Source organism: Micrasema longulum, unplaced genomic scaffold, assembly GCF_059751315.1.
Source record: "Micrasema longulum isolate JH-2025_06_02 unplaced genomic scaffold, ASM5975131v1 h1tg000582l, whole genome shotgun sequence".
Classification (NCBI taxonomy): Eukaryota; Metazoa; Arthropoda; class Insecta; order Trichoptera; family Brachycentridae; genus Micrasema; species Micrasema longulum.
The window spans coordinates 261,121-281,005 of NW_028277778.1; the positions used below are offsets into that span (position 1 = coordinate 261,121).

Here is a 19,885-nt window from a genome sequence, read left to right on the forward strand (position 1 = left end):
ACGATTTTAATCAATTCCTGGGTATTTTTGGCCCGTTTCTTCGCAATTTTTTGTTTCATTATTGCCCATAAATTTTCTATCGGGTTAAGATCCGGACTGTTTCCAGGCCAACTCAGTGATGTAACTTCAAAAGACTCTTTGAGTTCAGTTACCTGTAAGAAAGATATGATATTACAAACCAAGTTACAACAATTTAAATTTATAAAATAAAGTTATATACTCACAGATCGAGCTCGATGACAAGGAGCAGAATCATATTGGAATATAGGATTTGAACTAAATTGTGTAATGTCTTCAACTGTAGGAAACAAATGATTTTTCAAAATAGTTTTGTATTGTATGGCATTCATAGTGCCTTGGACTATCTGTAGTGGACCCAAACCACGAGCTGTCATGCACCCCCATATCATGACATAGGGTGAATGCTTTACTGTTCGGGTAATACATTTAGGGTGAAATCTTTCGCCAGATTTTCGCCGGACTATCGTCTTGCCATCTGGACCAAACACATTAAATTTAGATTCATCGGAAAAAATGACTTGTTTCCAATCGTCTATTGTCCAATTTTGGTGCATTTTGGCCCAATCTAGACGAGCCTTCTTCATTTTCTCCGTTAAAAGGGGTTTTTTTGCGGGACTTCTTGCTTGGAACCCCTGCTCCAATAATCTCCTGAAAACCGTCCTCACCGAGAACGTAGTTTGACACGTAGACTGGATCTCTCCGTGTATTTCTGCAGCAGTTATTATATTATTATATATTATATTAAGCTTTTCAACAGGTCGCTCTTCTCTTGGAGTTGTCTTGCGCTGCCGACCACTTCCCTTTTTTCGCTCCAGAGAGCCGATTTCAGTTTTTTTTTTTTAAACTTTCTCATAGAACACTGCGAAAAACCGATTCTACGAGAAATTTCACGAATCGACATATTTTCCAGTGACAGAGTAATAATTTTCGATTTTACCGCGATAGACATTTGACCCGAACTTTCCATATTTTCGTAGCGATGTTTCTTCAGACGTAGTTTTCAAAAGACTGATGAAGCTTTTAAAAATGTAATTACTTTAAATGTGTAGCCAATATATTCCTTAACAATAAACAAAAGCAATTGTTAACCCTTACGCTGCTACGCAGTTTTTCAAGAATCTAATCAGAAATCTTATTATTCATACATTTTAAAAATATTTTATCGAATACGTTGTTTTCCAAACACACTACTGTTTTAAAAATTAATAGCAATTCCAAGAAAAATCTTCTATTTCATAAATATCTAATTCAAGCCCAGTGGAGTGAGCAAGATAGACGACTCGTGCCGCCCGCAACACATTCTCGTACAGCGGTTGTAAACCTTTTCTTATCGAAAATAAAAATAAACAAAAATGATCTCGCACAGCAATCTCAAGGCGCATTGTTTTAATAGTTATTATTGAAACGACAGTATTATGATGGTTTTTTTGTTGATTGCGGGGCAAAGTGCCCTTATTATCAAACCTACCACTTCCATAAACAAAATTTGAGTAAAATATATCTTGGATGATTCATATGAATAAGTGACGTCGTTCAAAGTAGTTCGTTTTTATTAAAATATTTTATATTATTTTTTATTAATTTTCAAGAAACTTTGCTGTACAATTTTATGTTCGAATTTTTACCGCGCGTAAGAAAACATTTTTTGTATTAAATTTTCCGTAGGGCTGAAATAGGTACGAAACTGAATAATAACCCGTCGAATAAGTAACTTTTATGTTTTGAAAATGTTTTATACCACTGACGGTTAAGTGCAACAAGCAGTTCCCGAATTCGTTTACCCTTTTGGGGATTATGACGTCAGCATCAGTCTAGTTAGAACTTTATGATAGGGATTAACAACAACGATATATCGTTGTTTAGCAGTCTAAGGGTTAAATAATAAAATCGTTTCTAAGAAATAGAGTCAGGTAAACTGAGAATTACGGATAGCGGGGTAAGTGCGAACTTTTTTTGTCCATAGGTGTATATATATAAATATATATATATATGTATACGTATGTAATATTGTTGTCCATAGGTGTATATATATATATATGTATACGTATGTAATATATACGTAACATATATATATGTATGTAACATGTGCATGTGAGTATGTAGAAGGCACAATGTGTGAATTTGATATTTTTTAATTACCTCCACACAAAATGAATGTTGATGATTTTTAAAAAAATTGACACATTTGGTATTCAATTTTTTTGATTAATTTATAAACACCTTTATTTGTCATCTTATTCAAACATATATGTTTTGTGAAAACATTAAAATATTAATTAATAAATACTAATTTGCCATTTGACATTTAGACCCCTAAGTTTCCCACATGAGTACGTTCTTAGTAGATATTTTTAATACAGATCTTGCAATTATAAATATACGGATTCCATTTTACAATAAAGCAACGGTTATCTTCAAAGATAAATAAAAAAAATGATATTCGATAGCTGCAGCTAATTACGTAATTAATCGTATAAAACTGATACCACAATTATTTCGACCATAGACGTAGATTTGTAAAAAGAGAAATGTAGACATATTATAACCCTTCCAGAAATTGAACATAGGACTATTCTATGAGATGGACTTTTTGAGTCAAAAGCACTCGTCGGAGTTCTGGTTCTATTTAACTTTCATAACTGTATTATTCATCCAACGGACACAGAATAAATCTGTGTAGTGTAAGTTTATTGAATGGAAATACTAAATACTCATACACGGTGCTTCCTTTTTTACTGAAAGTTTGGAACGATATTTTAAGAGGATAAGTGGCGAAGAGCGATTTGATAAATAGGGACACTAGAACTCTGAAATTCGAACTGCAGTCATCCGGATCGTCAAATTTCCAAATCGTTATTTTATTTTATTTTATTTATTTGGACAACCAACAGCTATAATGATATTTTATATATATAACAGAACAAATAACAAGTAAGCCAATTACAGGTTTTCACAAATAGCATCACAGTAAGTTAAAAAAGATTCTCGAACATAAAATGAATAGTAATTAAATGAAAATTCAAAAGAACAGAAAAAAAAGAATGAAAAAAAAGAGATATAAAACATTAAGGAGTAGTTTTTAATTTAATCTAATTGTGCAATTGCATGGTAGGTAAACGCGCTGACGATTACGCCACGAGGCCGACAAAATATAACATTAAAATTCACTACCTGCCATGCGAGAGGTCTCGGATTCAATTCCCGAAATGGTTGATATGAAATTTTTTTTTTAAAAGAAATGGTTTTTTCACATAAGAATATTTCATAGTCCCTGGATTGGTACCCGAAGCATAAGACTTATCATCTTATCTTTATGTAACAAAAATAATCAAAATACGCTGGGATCGGTGCAGTGCCCTATGCACCACTGGGTGCGGAAAGGAAATGATGATGTGCAATTAACTTTGCTGGGCACGTTCAAATAAGTTTTTAACTTGATTCCAATTAGCTGTATTATTTCAAAAGCAATAAAATATGGCTCTCATTAATCCGGATAATTGAAGTTTTACTGTATTTGAATAAAGTTTTTCTCTCTCGCAGACGCCTCCTCGAATACTGTGCAAAAAATAAAACCGAACTGTCGTCTGACTGTTCGGCATAAGCTTTAAACTCTGCATATATCGGGTTGAGGTCCTGTGGCTAGTGTCTCGGAATCACGGACCAAAGGTCCGTGCTTCGAATACCACTCTACCCCAACTAGATTCCCATTTTCTAATAGTTAGCTATTTACAACTCGTTGAAAATAGCCCTCAAAATGAAATATTTGGGTAAATCATAAGAACGCAAATATTTCTTTTTTCATTAAAAAAAATCGTGGGAACATGTTTGGGTCACCTGTTCATACAGCCGCAGTCGTTAAGAGCGTTACTACTGTCAAATTTAGTATCAGTACCCAAGTCAGTTCAGTATCGCATAGTAGTCGCAAGCGAGTAAATTTGGGCCCAAGACTCGAGCGGCCATTATTCCTCCGGGCCCGGGCATCGGCCGCCAAATTATTAGTAGCATTTCTGTCCCGTAATGAATTGCCCACATCCACATTAGTGTCCGTGTTTAATTAGCCATTCATTCTGTGGATGGGAAATATTCTGTCCTTAATTAGACCCGATGGGACTGGAGCGTATTTGTGAGCACTTCAATAGAAACTTTTCCCGTCCGCCTCTAGTATGGATATGTGTCTAGAGAATTTACTGGAAACATGTTCACTGTGCTGATGTGCGACATTTGAGTGGCTTCTGTTGTTTGTTGCGAGTCTTTTAAACTTAGTTATTACGAATGCCTGTTATTTTGTAAATAAACTTAATTTACATAACTAATCGATATTTTAATCCACTTATCGGTTGTAGACCGATTGCCGGTTTCATCGCTCTAAATTTGTTTTAAAAATTGCCTGGTTCATAGAAATTACTCAATCGATTGTAACCATCTCATAATAAACGAGCTCCTAGCTTTGCTACTCAGTATCGTGTTTTATACTACAATTTCCACGTTACATTTAACAGAGTTTGTACTTCAAAAAAACACACGCAAATAATTATTGATTTGTTTTCAAATCTGCAAAAACTAGATAAGTGATATTCTTATAATGTACTTATGATGTATTTATGATGTTTTCTGTGATGTATTATGGATATTCTTTTGAATAGTTTAAATATATTACAAATGTAGAGTTCTTTTCCAAAGTTGACAATGCATGGTATGCAAAACACATTGATATATTTTATTTTTGCCAAAACGCTCTAACTTAATGGATAATTTTGTAATTTTAGATCAGTTAATTGTCGAGAGAACTATTTTTGATATAGACATAAAGAAAATATTTCCAGAAAACTGTCTATTTTCAGGAATTAGTCGTTGTTGAGAAAAATTCAAAACAAAAAAAACAGTTTTTTTTTCCTTTATATATTTGGTAGACTGGCCTAAGTCTTCAGGAAACAAAAATACTCGTCGTACCTTCTAACATATTAAAAAACGAATAAATTAAATGGTCTTAATAATAAAAAATATCGATTCCTGAAAAAGTTGAAATTTAAATTGTTTTAGAAAAGAACCCACAGATTCGATTATGTAATACATATTTAAAACAATGTTTTTCTAGGCAAAAGAAAAATGCAAGGGATGAAAAACCAGCATCCTAGAAGGGGAGGGGGAGTAGTGCCAGATCTTTTTCTATCCGTAATTATTGGTATTAACATATTAATATAAAAGATAAATAATACAAATTAAACTACAGTAATTTTATAAGATAATAATATGTTATATATATGGTACACATATTTAAAATACACGAAAAAATCATTTCAGAAAGAGTAAAATATATACAACAAAAAAACAGAGAAAAAATTACATGAAAAATTAAAAACTTTATCGACTTTAATAATTACCTTTGAACAATGTATATAAGAACGTTTTAAAATGAATAATTGTTGTATTAAAAATGTCTATATCCCAAGTAAATTTGTTGGCTAAGAAATGTAAACGCGGAATCAAGTTTATAGTTGCAAACAACTCGGTACTTCTAGTAACTCGATTCGGAATTTCGATTTTAATAAGATTCAGGAGTTTACAACAATCGAGCTCAATAAGGTCATTTATTTATCTACGATGTTAATTTTTAAATGAAATATGAATACATTCAGGGCTTCTTCTTGGTAGAGAGCTTTAGTGCGGCGTGGACTGCGGCCCCGATTACAATGGAATGTTAACAGAGATATCTTCAATAATTGCCCGTAATCTTCCCGCTGTAATCCGCGCCCGCGCGTCGGTCAGGGAGGGCGGATTACAGCGGGTCGGGTGGAGTGATCTCCGCCCGCACCCCCGCGGGGCATACTCGCGGGGGCGCGGGCGGTGCCAGGCCGAGACGGGCGGATGGAAAATACCGCTATTCTGATTTTATTCACTAGCGTGCGAATTTTTATTAAATAAAGATGGGAAATGTTTTTGCTTTTACTGTATTATTATTTCGCAACAATAACCGATTGGGCCTGTGATTGGCCAGTAATTAAGTACTCGTATAGCACCAGAACACACACATTAGAGAAAAATACTTTCCTTTCTTTACCTTCTTCTTTGTGTAGGCCTTGTGTATAGGGCACTGCCTCGTTAAATCAAATGCAGCGTATCTCGATTATCTGCTGTAGTCTTACGCTTCAGGAACAATACAATATTTCGGTGTAAAATCACATTTAAACAATAATTTCTCTTGACTACCTTTCCGAGAATCGAAACCGAGACCTCAAGCATGGTAGGCGTCAACCACTACAATACGGGATACGAGGCGGACTTCACTCGATTTCCTTTTTAAGAGTCTTACCTAAACGTAGCCGTCGAGTGACAAACATTCGTCCAGGATTCTGGTTCTATTTCTCATACAGCACTGTATTTTTCATCCGCTCGGACACAGAAAAAAATCACAGAATCATTGTTATTGTGATCTTCGGGATTTTCACTGTAAGGTTTTTTTTAAAGGCCGCCTGAAAAGGAAATCGAGTAGAGGAAAGTCCCCCAGTTAGTGTAATGGTTGTCGTGTTCGCCTACCATTAATATAAAAAAATATCTCGGGTCAACATGAAAACATATTTGTTTATATGGTGGTTTTAAACCGCAATATTTCACTGTCCATGGCTGGCACCTGAAGCGTAAGACTGGTCACCTTATCTTCCTGTAACACAAGATCGAGATATACAGCGTATACTTTGCCAATGCAGTGCCCTATGCACCATCAAGTGCGGATTAGGGTTTGATTTACCTTTTTCGCACTTACTATTTATTAATTGTTTGTTTACTGTTACTTTTAATTTATTTTAAGGTGTCATTTTCTTATGAACAACTGAACTCTTTTTACTTGTACGTATCTTTATTTATCTAATTCTTCTGCACGTGTTATGTCACTGAACCCATCCTAAACGGCTTAACCGATTGACGTGCGGTTTTCAGAGAAATGTAGATCTTTGCGCTGCACGTGTTCGGAGATATTAAAATCTTCTATCGAATTTTTTTTTTTAAGTTTGGAGCATAATTTTTTTATTCGTCGACCTACCAGGGTTGCATTCGAAGAGAATGCATATACAAAAAAAAAACGGAAGGATGTGTGTAAAAAAGTTTGTTTTTGAATGTGTACAAACAACATTCGCTTTTAATGGATCCCAATCAGATTCTTTCGTTACATTCCTTATAATTTCTTCCCATTTATTTCTTTTTACTGGATTTTCGGTAATACTAAAATAATATTTACTAACATTTAATACATTTTTAAAAATCGCATTCGTGAATTAAGTGCAGAAAATAGCTGAGTTTGACATTTGCAAAAATAATTCTATATTTAAAAATTATTCATTTTATGTTTTGGAATTCAACCATAAACAAGTACCTAGGTACCTACTTAAATTCAATATTTGAATATTAATAATTTTTAGTTTTGGAATTCAATTTTAGATGTTTATGAACAAGTACCTAGGTACCTACTTATCAACGAAAAGTCTTTTTCCAAGGTAATAGCAGGCAAGCCAACGTTCGGGCAGGACAACGTCTGTCGGGTCCGCTAGTATTTTATAGAATGTATTTTTCTCCTTACATTTCAAAGGCACAAAAAGCCTTTTTGTACAATGAAATAAAATTAACACATTTACCAATTTACCCGTTTATGCTTTTGCAAATTCAACATGAATTCACTAAAACAATCGCAATGCCGAAGCTTTTAATAATCGTGCCATTCCTATTTCACTGGCTATTCGGCATCAGTTAGTAGTCAGCACTCGGTACTCGACTGTACCTCCCTCCCTCCCTCCCTCCCTCCCGCCTCTTGCCAACCCCTCCCAGACCGCGCCAGAACACTGTTTTACACCAATAAGGTCGCTAAAAAATTAAGGAAGTGTAATAAAAACAATGTGACGCATTACAAACACCGAAGTTGGCAAGTTAAAAAAATACAGGACTTAGTTGTTAATTTGTAGCTCACGTAAAGTCAAATTATACATCTGAATCGTATTCGCCTTTGGCATCCTATTTTCATTAAAATTTATATCTGGGGATATAAACTCGTCAAATATTATTTAAATTAAATAATTATTTTATTTACATATCACAACAGAGATGTAGAACATTTTAGAGAAGGTTATATAGTAGTCTAGGCACCTACGGGGCTTATGACCTGTCAATGGCTTGTTTAAGTGGCCACTTTACACACTCTATAACGTTCACCATTCTGCCTGTATTCGAACATCTACATTTATTTATTTTTATATACTTTTACAATGTTTGTATTCTTTTTTTATACAGAATAATGTTCCCTTACTGGGGTGTCCCGTGCCGAGGGAAACATTTTACAAAAAGTGAAACATGCCTTAAATTAGTTATTTAACAAAGTCAACATAATAATAAAAAATAAAAAAAACATAACCAATTTAAACCTGTAGGCCAAATTTCATATACAATACACAAATTTTACGTATTTCTTCAATTCTTCCATCTGTTGATGTTTGTGAAGTTAAAGAGCTGAAAACTTTATCGATGTGGGTGAGATTCATCCGATTGAATCATTTCACCCACATACTAGGCAACGCCTGAAAATATTTTAATTTCTTTTTACTTATTCTTGGACCAGGTGGATTTATCAACAATGTTTTGAGTTTGTCCAAATTTTTGTAGGCAATAACCGGATTCAACCCCCTAGGGAGTTGTTAATATTATCATAACCCCCTAGGGAGTTGTTAATATTATCATATCACAACAGAGATGGAGAACATTTTAGAGAAGGAGCTATAGAAATCTAGGCATCTTCAGGGCTTATGACCTGTCATTGGCTGGTTTAAATGGCCACTTTACACACTGTGTAACATTCACCATTCTGCCCATATTTCAACATCTATATTCATTCAATGAAGAACTTGAGCGCTACGGGAAATTGGATGCAATAAATATTTTCTTGCGTGTGGTAAAAATTAGAGCATAAAATTGTACGGCAAAGTTTCCTGAAAATGTACGAAAAAAAGAATGTAAAACATTTAAAAAAACGAACTACTTTAAATGACGTCACTGGTTAATACGAATCAACCTATGATATGAGAGTTAAGGAAGACTTCCGTTTTGCTCGCCGTAGATGGACCAATGGGAAGAACTGATCGAGAATAACCGGAAAAGAACCTCTGACGTCACACTCGGAGTTCTTTCAGAAATACAAAACATTAAAAGTCGTAGCGCTGATAATACGATTTATGAAAATTGAAAAAAAAGTTTTTGGCTTAGTTTAATAGTCTATTAACAAATATGATATTTTTTAAACCACTGAACTTCTTCATTCTTCTATATTCCCTTCTCTAAAATTTTCTCCATCTCTGTTGTGATATGTTAATATTAACAGCTCCGTGGGGGGTTAATCCAGTTCTTGTCTACAAAAATTTGGACAAACTCAAAACATTTTTAAACATTTTACTTAATAACCTATCCCCGTTATTTTTTAGTGGATTTCAGGTTTCAACTTCAGGGACATAATATTATTACCAATATTGTTTCTCATTCGACGATATGAAAGAAGCATTCTCATGTTTTCGTTTAATAAAACGATCCATTAAAATATTTTTTTATAATTTACCTTAGTTTTATGGTCTGCGAGCTGAACCCGGCAATGCTTTGCTATTACTAGATTTTTGAGTATATTAAATGAACCCAATCGAAAGTTTGATATCAATTATTGTATTTAGTTCAAATTAGATATGTACAAATATTATGTACGTTTTTTTTTTTTAATAAGTTTTTTTGCCATATATATATTTTTTACTATGACTTAAAATATGTTTTTTACTGGGTATTTTGTTTTTTCTAAGTATTTTACTGGGTTTTTAAGTATGTTTTTTACTATCTTTTTTGCTATGTTTCCTACTATGTATTTTGTTTTTAGTAAGTATTTTACTGAATTTTCAAATATTTTTACTATTTTTTTAACGTGATTTTTACTACAATTTTTACTATGCTTTTCACTGTGCCCACTGCTATTTTTTATTGTTTCTGCATATTGATTACTGTTTTTTTTTACTGTATTAGAACGGGGTAAATAACCCTAGTTAGATAGTCAAAGCAACTTTGTATAAATTTTAATTTTATGCATATAATATAATATGAAATAAATTATTGTTTTTGTGTTTCGGATTACATAAATTATAAAGATGTGCGGTGACAGAGAATTTTGACAAATAGGTATTTAAACATTGTTTTCCTTTCACTGTCTCGCAAAAAGTCTAAAACAATTCGTTGTGTAATATTTATATATATATATATATGCCTACCTTTATGCATCAAACTAAAACTGTGAAATGTCTTCCTCGGCACGGGTTTTCCCAATGAGGAATACATTGTTAATTCAATTATATTACGTATTCTTGTGAAGTAATAAGTAAATAAATAAAAAAATAAAAAATAAACAGTAAAGTATTGTTTTAGATTTGAAATAACGTATAAATATATTAAATTTCAATCAGATATCTCATCGCAGCGGGATAAAAACTTACTGATTAATAACATTTTTAAAATATGCCGGTAATAAAAAAAAATGCTTCTTATATTTCCGTCAAGATAACTCTTCAAAATTTGTAATCAATTTCTATATACCTAATACATCACTTCGCGCAGTAATGAATTCAGAAGGTATTTCATAAATTTATCATCCCTAAGACTTTCAGTTAAATATACGTAGGTCCGAAATAAATTTAAAAAGCGACGCGTGTACAGTGTAAAATGTAAATATTTGTATGTAAGGCGTTATCTTCGTTCTTCTGTTTACTCTGGAAGTTATAAAACTGTCGAGTGAACCTCACTACTCACTACTCACTACTCAGTACTCTCACTACACCGACTTAACTCTGCATAAAAACTAGGTATGTAGTATGTAGGTCCTATGTAGTATGTCCGTTGGTGTTACAACATCAAAAACGAAATAAACATGCTCTTTAACTCCAGATATTAAAACTAAAACAAATAGTACACCCTAATATTGACATACGCATAGTATAAATAAATAAAACCAAGTTGATATGTGTTAGTTCATTAATACCCCACTTATTATTATTTTTTTAATGACGTCTGAATTTTATGAAAACAATAGCATCATCATCACCATCGTTCCCTTCTGCACCTAATGGCGCAAAGTTCACTGCATTGATTCACCAACCGTAACGTATCTTGATCATTTTTGTTACATGGAGGTAAGATGATCGGTCTTGCACATCAGGGCCCGTATTTTAATGGGATGTTAAAATCAAACTTCTATTTTATCTAGAAAGTATTCTGTATGAAAAATAGAATATGCTTACATTTTTTTTCTAAACATGTTCGATTACAGGTTACCGAGGAAGATACTTTGAATTTCCATACATGTATACACATTTTCGTACATAAATTTCGATGTTAATTTATACCGTCTCAATATGTACCGATGAAGTAAGCGTTTGTAATTGCGGCCCTGGCGACAGTCCAGGGACTATGAAATATTATTTTGATACATAACCCATTTTTAAATAAACATTTCATATCGACCATGCCGGGAATTGAACTGTAGCATACATATTGGAATATTCCACAATACGTACGATTTCAAAGATTTCGTTTTTTCAAGTCATTTCTCTTTCTTAACATACAATACAATAATATGTAGTTCGGTGCCTGCTTAGCATTTTTTTTTAGAAAAATATATACATATTTGCGCGCTTACCAGTTCTCGGCATTTTTTTGTTTTAGTAAAATATGTATTCGCGATTTACCCAAATATATTTTGCGTTTTGGGCCTTTTTTAACAAGTTGTAAATAACTCATTAGAAAATGGAAATCAAGTTGGGGTAAAGTGGGGTTCGAACCTCAGACCTCTGATCCGTAGTTCGCAACACTAGCCACGGGACCACAACCCGATTATTTGCGGCGTACCTATGATACATTTAGTATATCGGAATGTTTGAAAATCTGTTTACGTCATATGAATGTGTGAATAAATAAAACAAAAAGTTCTCCTAACCCGTGTATTTTAAAATATAACCTTTGACGCGCGCTACGTCGACGGATCCAATATTTTAAAAATATCAAACATGGAAAATAGTTAAGACTATTCATTTTTGAAAATCACCACCGTTTAGTTGCGTGTACTTAAATTTGTGTTCGGAATAAATTTAACACTATGCAAAAATAATATTCAACTCCGGTTAACCCTTTATAGGACACATGTTTTGTGTTGATTTATGTAATTCAAAACATTTTTTTTTCTTTTTTTTAAGGGATAATAAACCTATTGCTTTTGAAAAAGCTAAGTAGAAAACTGCTCTACCCCAGCATGCGTTACTATGATAGTCTTTTGACTTTGACGTAAGACTTATTATTAATACGAAATATTAGAAGATATAGAAATTACCTCGATTCTGGTGGTATATTTATTATTCTAGATGTCATATAAAGGGTTAAACATTTTCAATGCAACACGTTCATAATTTAGAAACAAACGAACGGCACTTGTAGATAAGTGAGGGAGACCATCCGTCCCGGAAAAGTCAACCTGGACCTTATTCCCGGGAGGAGCGTGAGTTTGGGAAGCGGGTACTTAGTGTTCCGCACCCTCGGGGTATTACGCCATAATAATACGTCGAATGAAAACTGATACAACCTGCATGTACCGAAATTTAGTTCTACCAACTTTTGTAAAAAGTCCTTGGAGAATGTTTCTCGAACTCTGTATAATAAACTACTGCAATTGCGAGGTGCGGCTCTTGAGGACTTCTGTCTTAACCTTATTTTTGGAAATTTGAAGTGAAAAATATTTTTGAAAGCGTTTTTATTAATATATTTTGTTTGTTTAAGAATTTTTAAAGTTTATTTGGTTTATATTTTGTATTGATATATTTATTTTTTAAATGTTAAACTTATTTTCTTCTTTGTTTTTTTTATGTTAAAATCTCATTTTCGTCCCGCGTTGAGTGCCAGTGACTCCCAGGAATCTGATACATTGTCATTGTTTTGTATTGTATGACTATGAATATTTTTAAAATATTTAGGTACATACGTTTAACGTTTAGAAATGTTTCAATATTTATTTTACTTCGATTTTCAATTTCTGAATAGTTTGTTTTTTTTATATACATTTTCAGTCCATTGAAAATGAGTCGAGATTAGAATGTTTGATTATGATTTTTGTTTATAATATTATGATTTACCCTGACATTTAATTTTTGCATTCATTTTCAACTATGCGTAAAATAATATATTTAGCAGGCTAAAAGTGAAAATCAAGTTGTGGTAGAGTGGAATTCCAATCTCGATCATTTTTTTTACCGCTACACTCCAATTCAAATGACTTACTATTATCCAGATTTCCATCCCGCGCGGTCGTGGTAGTTCGCGGAGCTGGGACAAGACATTGTCCACGTGTAAACGGCGCTTAGTAATAATTATGCCTTTAACTCCCTTACCTGCTGTCTTTTCAGCATAAAATATTACAGTATAAGTTTTGGCAATACTCAAATTTTAATTTTGTTTTGTTTATAATATTATATAAGTTAATAAATCAATACTACGGGTACGGATTTGTCAGTGACTACGGTTATTTTGTGGATATAAAAGCTTTGATAGGCTGATTTAGTACAATATTGTCTTCTTTTAATCCTTTTTCTTTTTAAAATCTCTTATTTCATTTTCTTGTTTCAAAATATTTCATTCACTTCTTTGTAAAAACACAAAAAATAACAATTTATGCGAGAGAAATCTGAAAATGGCCTACTGACCAGATATTAAAAATATAATAAGTTTATTATTAGTCTGTTGATTTCTTTATAAAAATAAATTCTTCTATTATTCATAGCATATAAAAATACCATGGCATTTTGCCATATTATTTTATTTACTTTTCAATTGCGTAGTAACATCACTTATTTTAAATATCATTGACATTATCGCACATTAAGTGTTACGTTTGATCTTTGCTATACGATAAATTTATTAAATATAATGTTCATCTCACTGATTAAAATTATTTTGCGTAGGAACTTCACGATAATTTATCGATTACCTAACCCATTAGGTCTTGGCAAAGCACCATAATACTCCGCTTGAACTGTTATGTAGTCCCAACCAGATAAACACGTCGAGAGAGGTAAATGCAAAATTAAGTATATTTTTAGTACCTTTTCGTGTAATTTTGCGTAATTATTTTTCTTTATGCACCCGCGATTAGAATATGAACACGTTAACTCTAGGCATTCGCGTGATACCTTTGCAGTAAATACATGCAAAACCCGGGACAAAGGGGAGACGACATGAAATGGAAACATCGGCCCGAGGGGACGCGACAAACGCCTCCGCCGCACGACGCGACTCGTAAATCCGTGGATTACAGATTTTGTTTTGTTTTTTTTTTTTAAATTAAATTCATTCAATAAAAAAATAATTCTTTAGTGCTGTATTTTTTCATTTTGAACATACTTACATAAATACAATTGAATGTTCTTTTAAAACTGTTAATATAATAATTATAATTGTCCGCTCAGTACATAATCCGATGCATTTTAATTAAAATAAAATGCTAAAGCGAAATTCTGTAGAGAAAGTGATTTTCTATTTCTCGTAAAATATAATTATTTATACTAAACGACTCAGCATTGAGAGCCGAGAATATAGAGATGCATATTTATAAGGAAGGCGCGTGACATTGAACTCCCGTAAACTCGATTACGCGTTGTTAAAGTTTATCACGTGTCGCGTGTCACAATAGTCAAAGTCAAATATTTACACATATTTGATTATCATTTTTCACTTGTATGGAATGCCTTCAGCGGGTACAAAGTTATCTGTTACTATTCCCTGGGGCCTAGACCGGTCATTCCTAAAGTGGTATATATCAACCCCAGGGCCGCGATTATGAACAGCTATTTTCATCGGTATATACTGAGACGGTTTAAACTACTATCGATATTTATATACGAACGTGTGTATATTTGTATTAAAATTCAAAGTATCTTCATTGGTAACCGGTAATTGAACAAGTTAAGAAAAAAAAACTATTATACAGAAAACTTAATTTTACTTTTTTTATTTTTTATTATTTTACAGAAACAAACAGTCGACAATGATTTAATAACATAAAAAAGTTACGGTTTAAAGACAGATCGGCAAAGTTTCTAAATAAAAATCGTACATATTCAATTGTGGTACAACAAACGGGTGTCTTAATGTGTATTTGTATGAGAGTAACTGTAGAGGTGTGTTTGTGTGTATTTGTGTGGAAGTAAGTGCTCAGGTGTGTGTAAGTGTGAGCATCATTAAAAAGCAAGTGGGATAGATACTTGTGGATACTTTATAGATAAACGTGAAGATGAACTTTAACTTCCCATCATGATCGAGGCATTGGGGGTCCAAGATGACCTGGAAGGGGTCCATGGCAGTAAAAAAAAATTTTGGGGGTCCGTGTGATGTAAGTGTCCACGAGGGTGGATTCCATTTAGACATTAATGCAGGCCGTTACTAAAATGTTATGGCAATTGTAATAATACGCCTAATACTGATAGTATAATATATGGAACTTATCTAATATTAATGATTTAGATGAAATTTTAAATAAAATTATCAATAAAAGGTTGCTTGGTTTAGTTTCACTTTATTTCATTTTGACCAGCGAGCGCTTTCGCCCAAGAAGGCATCTTTGGGACTGGTAAATTGTTTACAACATTTTGAACGTTTATAATATTTGTTACAAAGTTTGGGTATAAGAAGATCACATAAGTATTTTATTAAGTTATTACTCTTATTTTATTTAACATTGTAGAAAATATTATAAAAGTTCAAAATGTTGTTAACAATTTACCAGTCCTAAAGATGCCTTCCTTAGGCGAAAGCGCTCGTTGGTCAAAATTGAAACTAAACCAAGAAGTTTTATTGATAATTTTATCTAAATCATTAACTATGGAGTTTTATCAAGAAATATCTACAAAACTCATCAATGTAATTACCTAAAATTATTATGGTAGACATATAAATTTCCTAATTATAGGAGATTTACGGTTAAACCAGACTACATTGAAGCCAAATATTGAAATATTGCTATCAAAGCCCTATCCTTTTAAAGCATTTATTTTTTTGGGTATTTATTTTATCTAAAAATGTTACTAAGTTTTTTGTCGTTTTAATTAACACAATTATAAAACTCTTTTTTTATTTTAAAATTTTCCGCTCTACAGTTAAGCCTATGAAAATGTGTGTAGCCCCGCGTCAGCGTCAAAACAGATACGACAAATAGTCTACGAGACAAAAAGTTCGGAGACCTCTAACCTAGACAATGTGTTCACTAAACACTAAACACGGAATGTTTTCAGTAGAGAGTAGAGAGTAGAAAATAAAGAAGAGCTTCCCGCCCAAAGTAAACAAAATGGTTCTCGTCTTTTAAGTACTTATTTGTTTATTGCCTCTGGTTTTATAGATACAAATAATCGTGTAGACAACTTCCTTTCCCTCGTACCATTTCCCGCATATGTTTACGATAGAGGTTGTGTTTATGTTTATTTATAAAGTTGGCGCTACTGATATTCACCTCCTCAGTAAACAACAGTTAAGCGCTTGAAGAAAAAAGAAGTAAAGCAGTTTAAATACATAAAGCCACGTATCTCCAACTCCGTGAGGCAGTAACAAGCCCCGTTTGCGTTGAGACATTTAAAACAACCAAAAGTAGAAGCGTAAGTATTTATAAATACAAACATTTAAATATAAATATTATATGTATAAATATGGATATGTTTTATAGAAAGAATGATAGGCCGCCATTCTGATTTTGATCAGCATTTTATCATTTCGTCGGTTAATTCTAATAAGTGCGTGTTTTTTCGTATAGATAAAACATTTGGCAACTAGCCTAAAGTGTTATAAAATTGAATTGTGAAATCTTCAAGATGCTACACCTCTTCAGGGTGCACTGAAATGAGGGTGACAGCCAGAGCCGATAGAGAACCCCGAGAGACTTCATGCTCCAGAAAGTGTCGACGTCGTGGAAGATGAAGTTCGGCCGGGGCGGAGACAAGATGGACAGGCACAGGAAGATGGAGGAACTGCAGAAGAAGATAATCGAAGGAGGGAATGTGGACAGAAGGGAAGCATCTCCCGAGGGCAGAGGAGCTACGGAAGACAAACAAGATTCGGCGCCGGAAACGGTTGTTCCCGACGCTCTAGCGCGGTAAGAAAATTATATTATATCCCCTTCTCCAAAGTATTATTCATCTCTGTTGTAATGTGTTAACATATATTATTAACAAAAATAATAAAAAAGAAATAGTATTTAAAATGCGGTATAACACTGTAATATAAATTTCATTTTAATTTCGCAGTTTTACGCTGTTTTACTGTGGATGTTTATCTTATTACCTACTTTAGAATCATAGCAATTGGTAGGATTTTCTCTTCTTTCCAGCTATTGAGGTGTATGTAGATATTGAAGATTCAACGAGCATGTGTAGAGTACTTCTCAGTAACTTGGAGTAGACTAAGTCCCAAATGAGAGAATACAAATGCCCTACTCTATAAGTTACTTGCCTTGCGGTGATAAGTAATTAGTGATTACTTATCAATAGAATGCGGACAATCGTCGGTGAAAGCAACAAAGATCTACGTAACGATGACGGTGTACGATCAATCATTTTACATAACCCTTATTATACGTGTATTATAATATAAAAGTATTACAGAGACTTCAATCTAAACACGCTTATGCGCTACGAGAATATAATATTTAGCTTCCGCGCTGATACTGATTTATTATGGCCATATTTGTTCCTTCGGGCGTTCGTTAGAAATTATTCCCATAGTGAAAAGTTGCACTCGCACATCAGTTTCTAAATCCCACAGCTATCACCCGTCAAGAACGGAGAAATCAACAAGAAACTGGTTTCCAACCTACGTAAATTGATTTAAATTTATGGACACTAGATCGATGTTTACTTTACTATTTTTTTATAACTGTAATAAAATTCCTAATATTTAATCATGATAATATTTGATGATTATGTTTTCAATAAAATTTCAAAAACATCGCGATTAATTATTTCGTTCACATACTCATTCCTGCAACGCTGTTATGACACATGTATCCAACAGTCGTTTAATTGTGTATCAAGTATGTGATGTGTTTAATAAAAATTCATTGATCGTTAGCTTGTTCTCATTAATTTTCTTATTGTTTCTCATTTAACAATTAAAAACAAATACTTATGATGATTTACCGTAGGTACCTTAAATCCCATTTTATAAATAACGAAAGTAGCAACATAATTATGTTATAATTACGTATTTCCATTATGTTGCATCCCAACTCAACACAGGGCTCTTGGCCTCATAGAATTAGGGATAATTTTTTTTATTATTTTTTTCTAATATATGTGTACTTTAATAAATAAAAACACGGCTCATTTCTCTCGCTTAAATGTAAGTGGGCGTGTTATTGTTTTTATTTTCATTATCTTGTAACACAGCCGTGTGAACCTGACTGTCTAGAAATTGTGAAATTATTCGTGAATACTAAACATACCTGTATATTGTCTACCTATTGTATCATATTTTTTGAAATGATGAATTTTTGCGTTCCTATTATTTACTCGAAATATTTTAATTTTAACGCCATTTTCTGAAAATTATTAAATTGCGGTAAAGCGGCGTTTCTTAGACGTAGCCCTAACCTTTGACCTCCGTGAATAGGACCACAACTCGGTAAAATGTGTTAAATAATAATATTTATTAAGAATTTAAGAATACCAGAACTCATTGATGTAATAAGATACATCAAATATGATCAATAATCTTCTTATTTTTCCTTTTCCGCTCCCTAGTTAGAGCATACGGCTACCGACTACCTCCGGACTGCCAACTTTTACTTGTCGGGCTCACGTCCTGCAGTCCCAGACGCGGAACTGTCGGCAGCGGACGTTCAGAACCATAGGCCCGGATCAATGATCGTATTTATTTTCTAATTCACTAGTTTCATATATATTCCCTGGTATTAAATATGTATACTTATTTATGCGATAATTTTTTAACATAAAATAAATAAATAAATGGCAGTCATCTACCGTAGGTTAAAAACTTTTATTGACAAAAGTGATGCTCGCGGACGGAAGGCAGTGCGGACGGCGTCTCCCGCCCACGGTCTAAAGGTCAGCGCCTTCCGCTCCACCTGATTAAATATTCCCTTTGTCCTTCTGTATCGGCATATTCCGGGCATTATCTCCTCCTCAGTAACAATCGCGTCACGCTACATTCGCTACGTAATCAGACACAGTATACACTGTATACACTGTATACATATACAGTACCTTTACACTTCACACAGCGCACACTCGCACAGTCAGCACTGTCAGCAGTGGGTACGGTACCACGGTACCCCGGTACCCGGGTACCACGGTACACGATGTCAGATGTCACTAACTCCGATGTCACCCGCCCCGCCCCGCCTCGCCCTCGGAATTTGGAGCTATCTGACTCCCGAACCCGAGCTAGTCGCTTACTGTATGATTGTTTTTGTCTCGAATTCCTTAGCCGATCTTCTAATGAAAATAAACTACCACTAATAAGGCTGACCGATGTATCGATTTAAGGAACCGACCACTTGATTATTATAATTCATCCTTTAACGATACATTTCAAAACAAGCTCCGGATGCTCGTGGTTATGCGTTGTTTTTACAGCCTCACTTTTACTCGTAAATTATAATACTCCATAAATAAGGTATTGAGATCGTTTCAGAAGAGGTCCCGAGTCCCAAACATGATTCCCGAGAATTATCCTTATTAACGCCTGTTCTGAGAACAATGAAGAATTTCGATGGCTTGATTTATTTTTATGTTATCTCGATCCATCTACCCGGTGG

General features: G+C 33.5%; 1 protein-coding gene and 1 long non-coding RNA gene across 9 annotated transcripts in view; both read left to right on the top strand.

Moving 5' to 3' along the window:
* LOC148280404 (uncharacterized) overlaps positions 1 to 16,605 on the top strand; it is a 43,541-nt gene extending 26,936 nt beyond the window's left edge. The window contains exon 2 of the long non-coding RNA XR_015822617.1: positions 16,576 to 16,605. This is a non-coding gene — a long non-coding RNA (uncharacterized LOC148280404). The remainder of the gene's footprint in view (positions 1 to 16,575) is intronic.
* LOC148280403 (uncharacterized) overlaps positions 1 to 19,885 on the top strand; it is a 103,796-nt gene that overhangs the window by 35,647 nt on the left and 48,264 nt on the right. For 5 of the 8 annotated variants that reach the window (XM_088228449.1, XM_088228444.1, XM_088228448.1 and 2 more), the window contains exon 2: positions 16,865 to 17,203. The exons of 1 other annotated variant lie outside the window; for it this stretch is intronic. In XM_088228449.1, the coding sequence (XP_088084575.1) occupies positions 16,995 to 17,203 (209 nt within the window). In that variant the 5' untranslated portion in view covers positions 16,865 to 16,994. Of the gene's footprint in view, positions 1 to 16,535; positions 16,710 to 16,864; positions 17,204 to 19,885 lie in introns of those variants that run through there. 2 more of the 8 variants (XM_088228446.1, XM_088228451.1) reach the window with 2 other exon arrangements.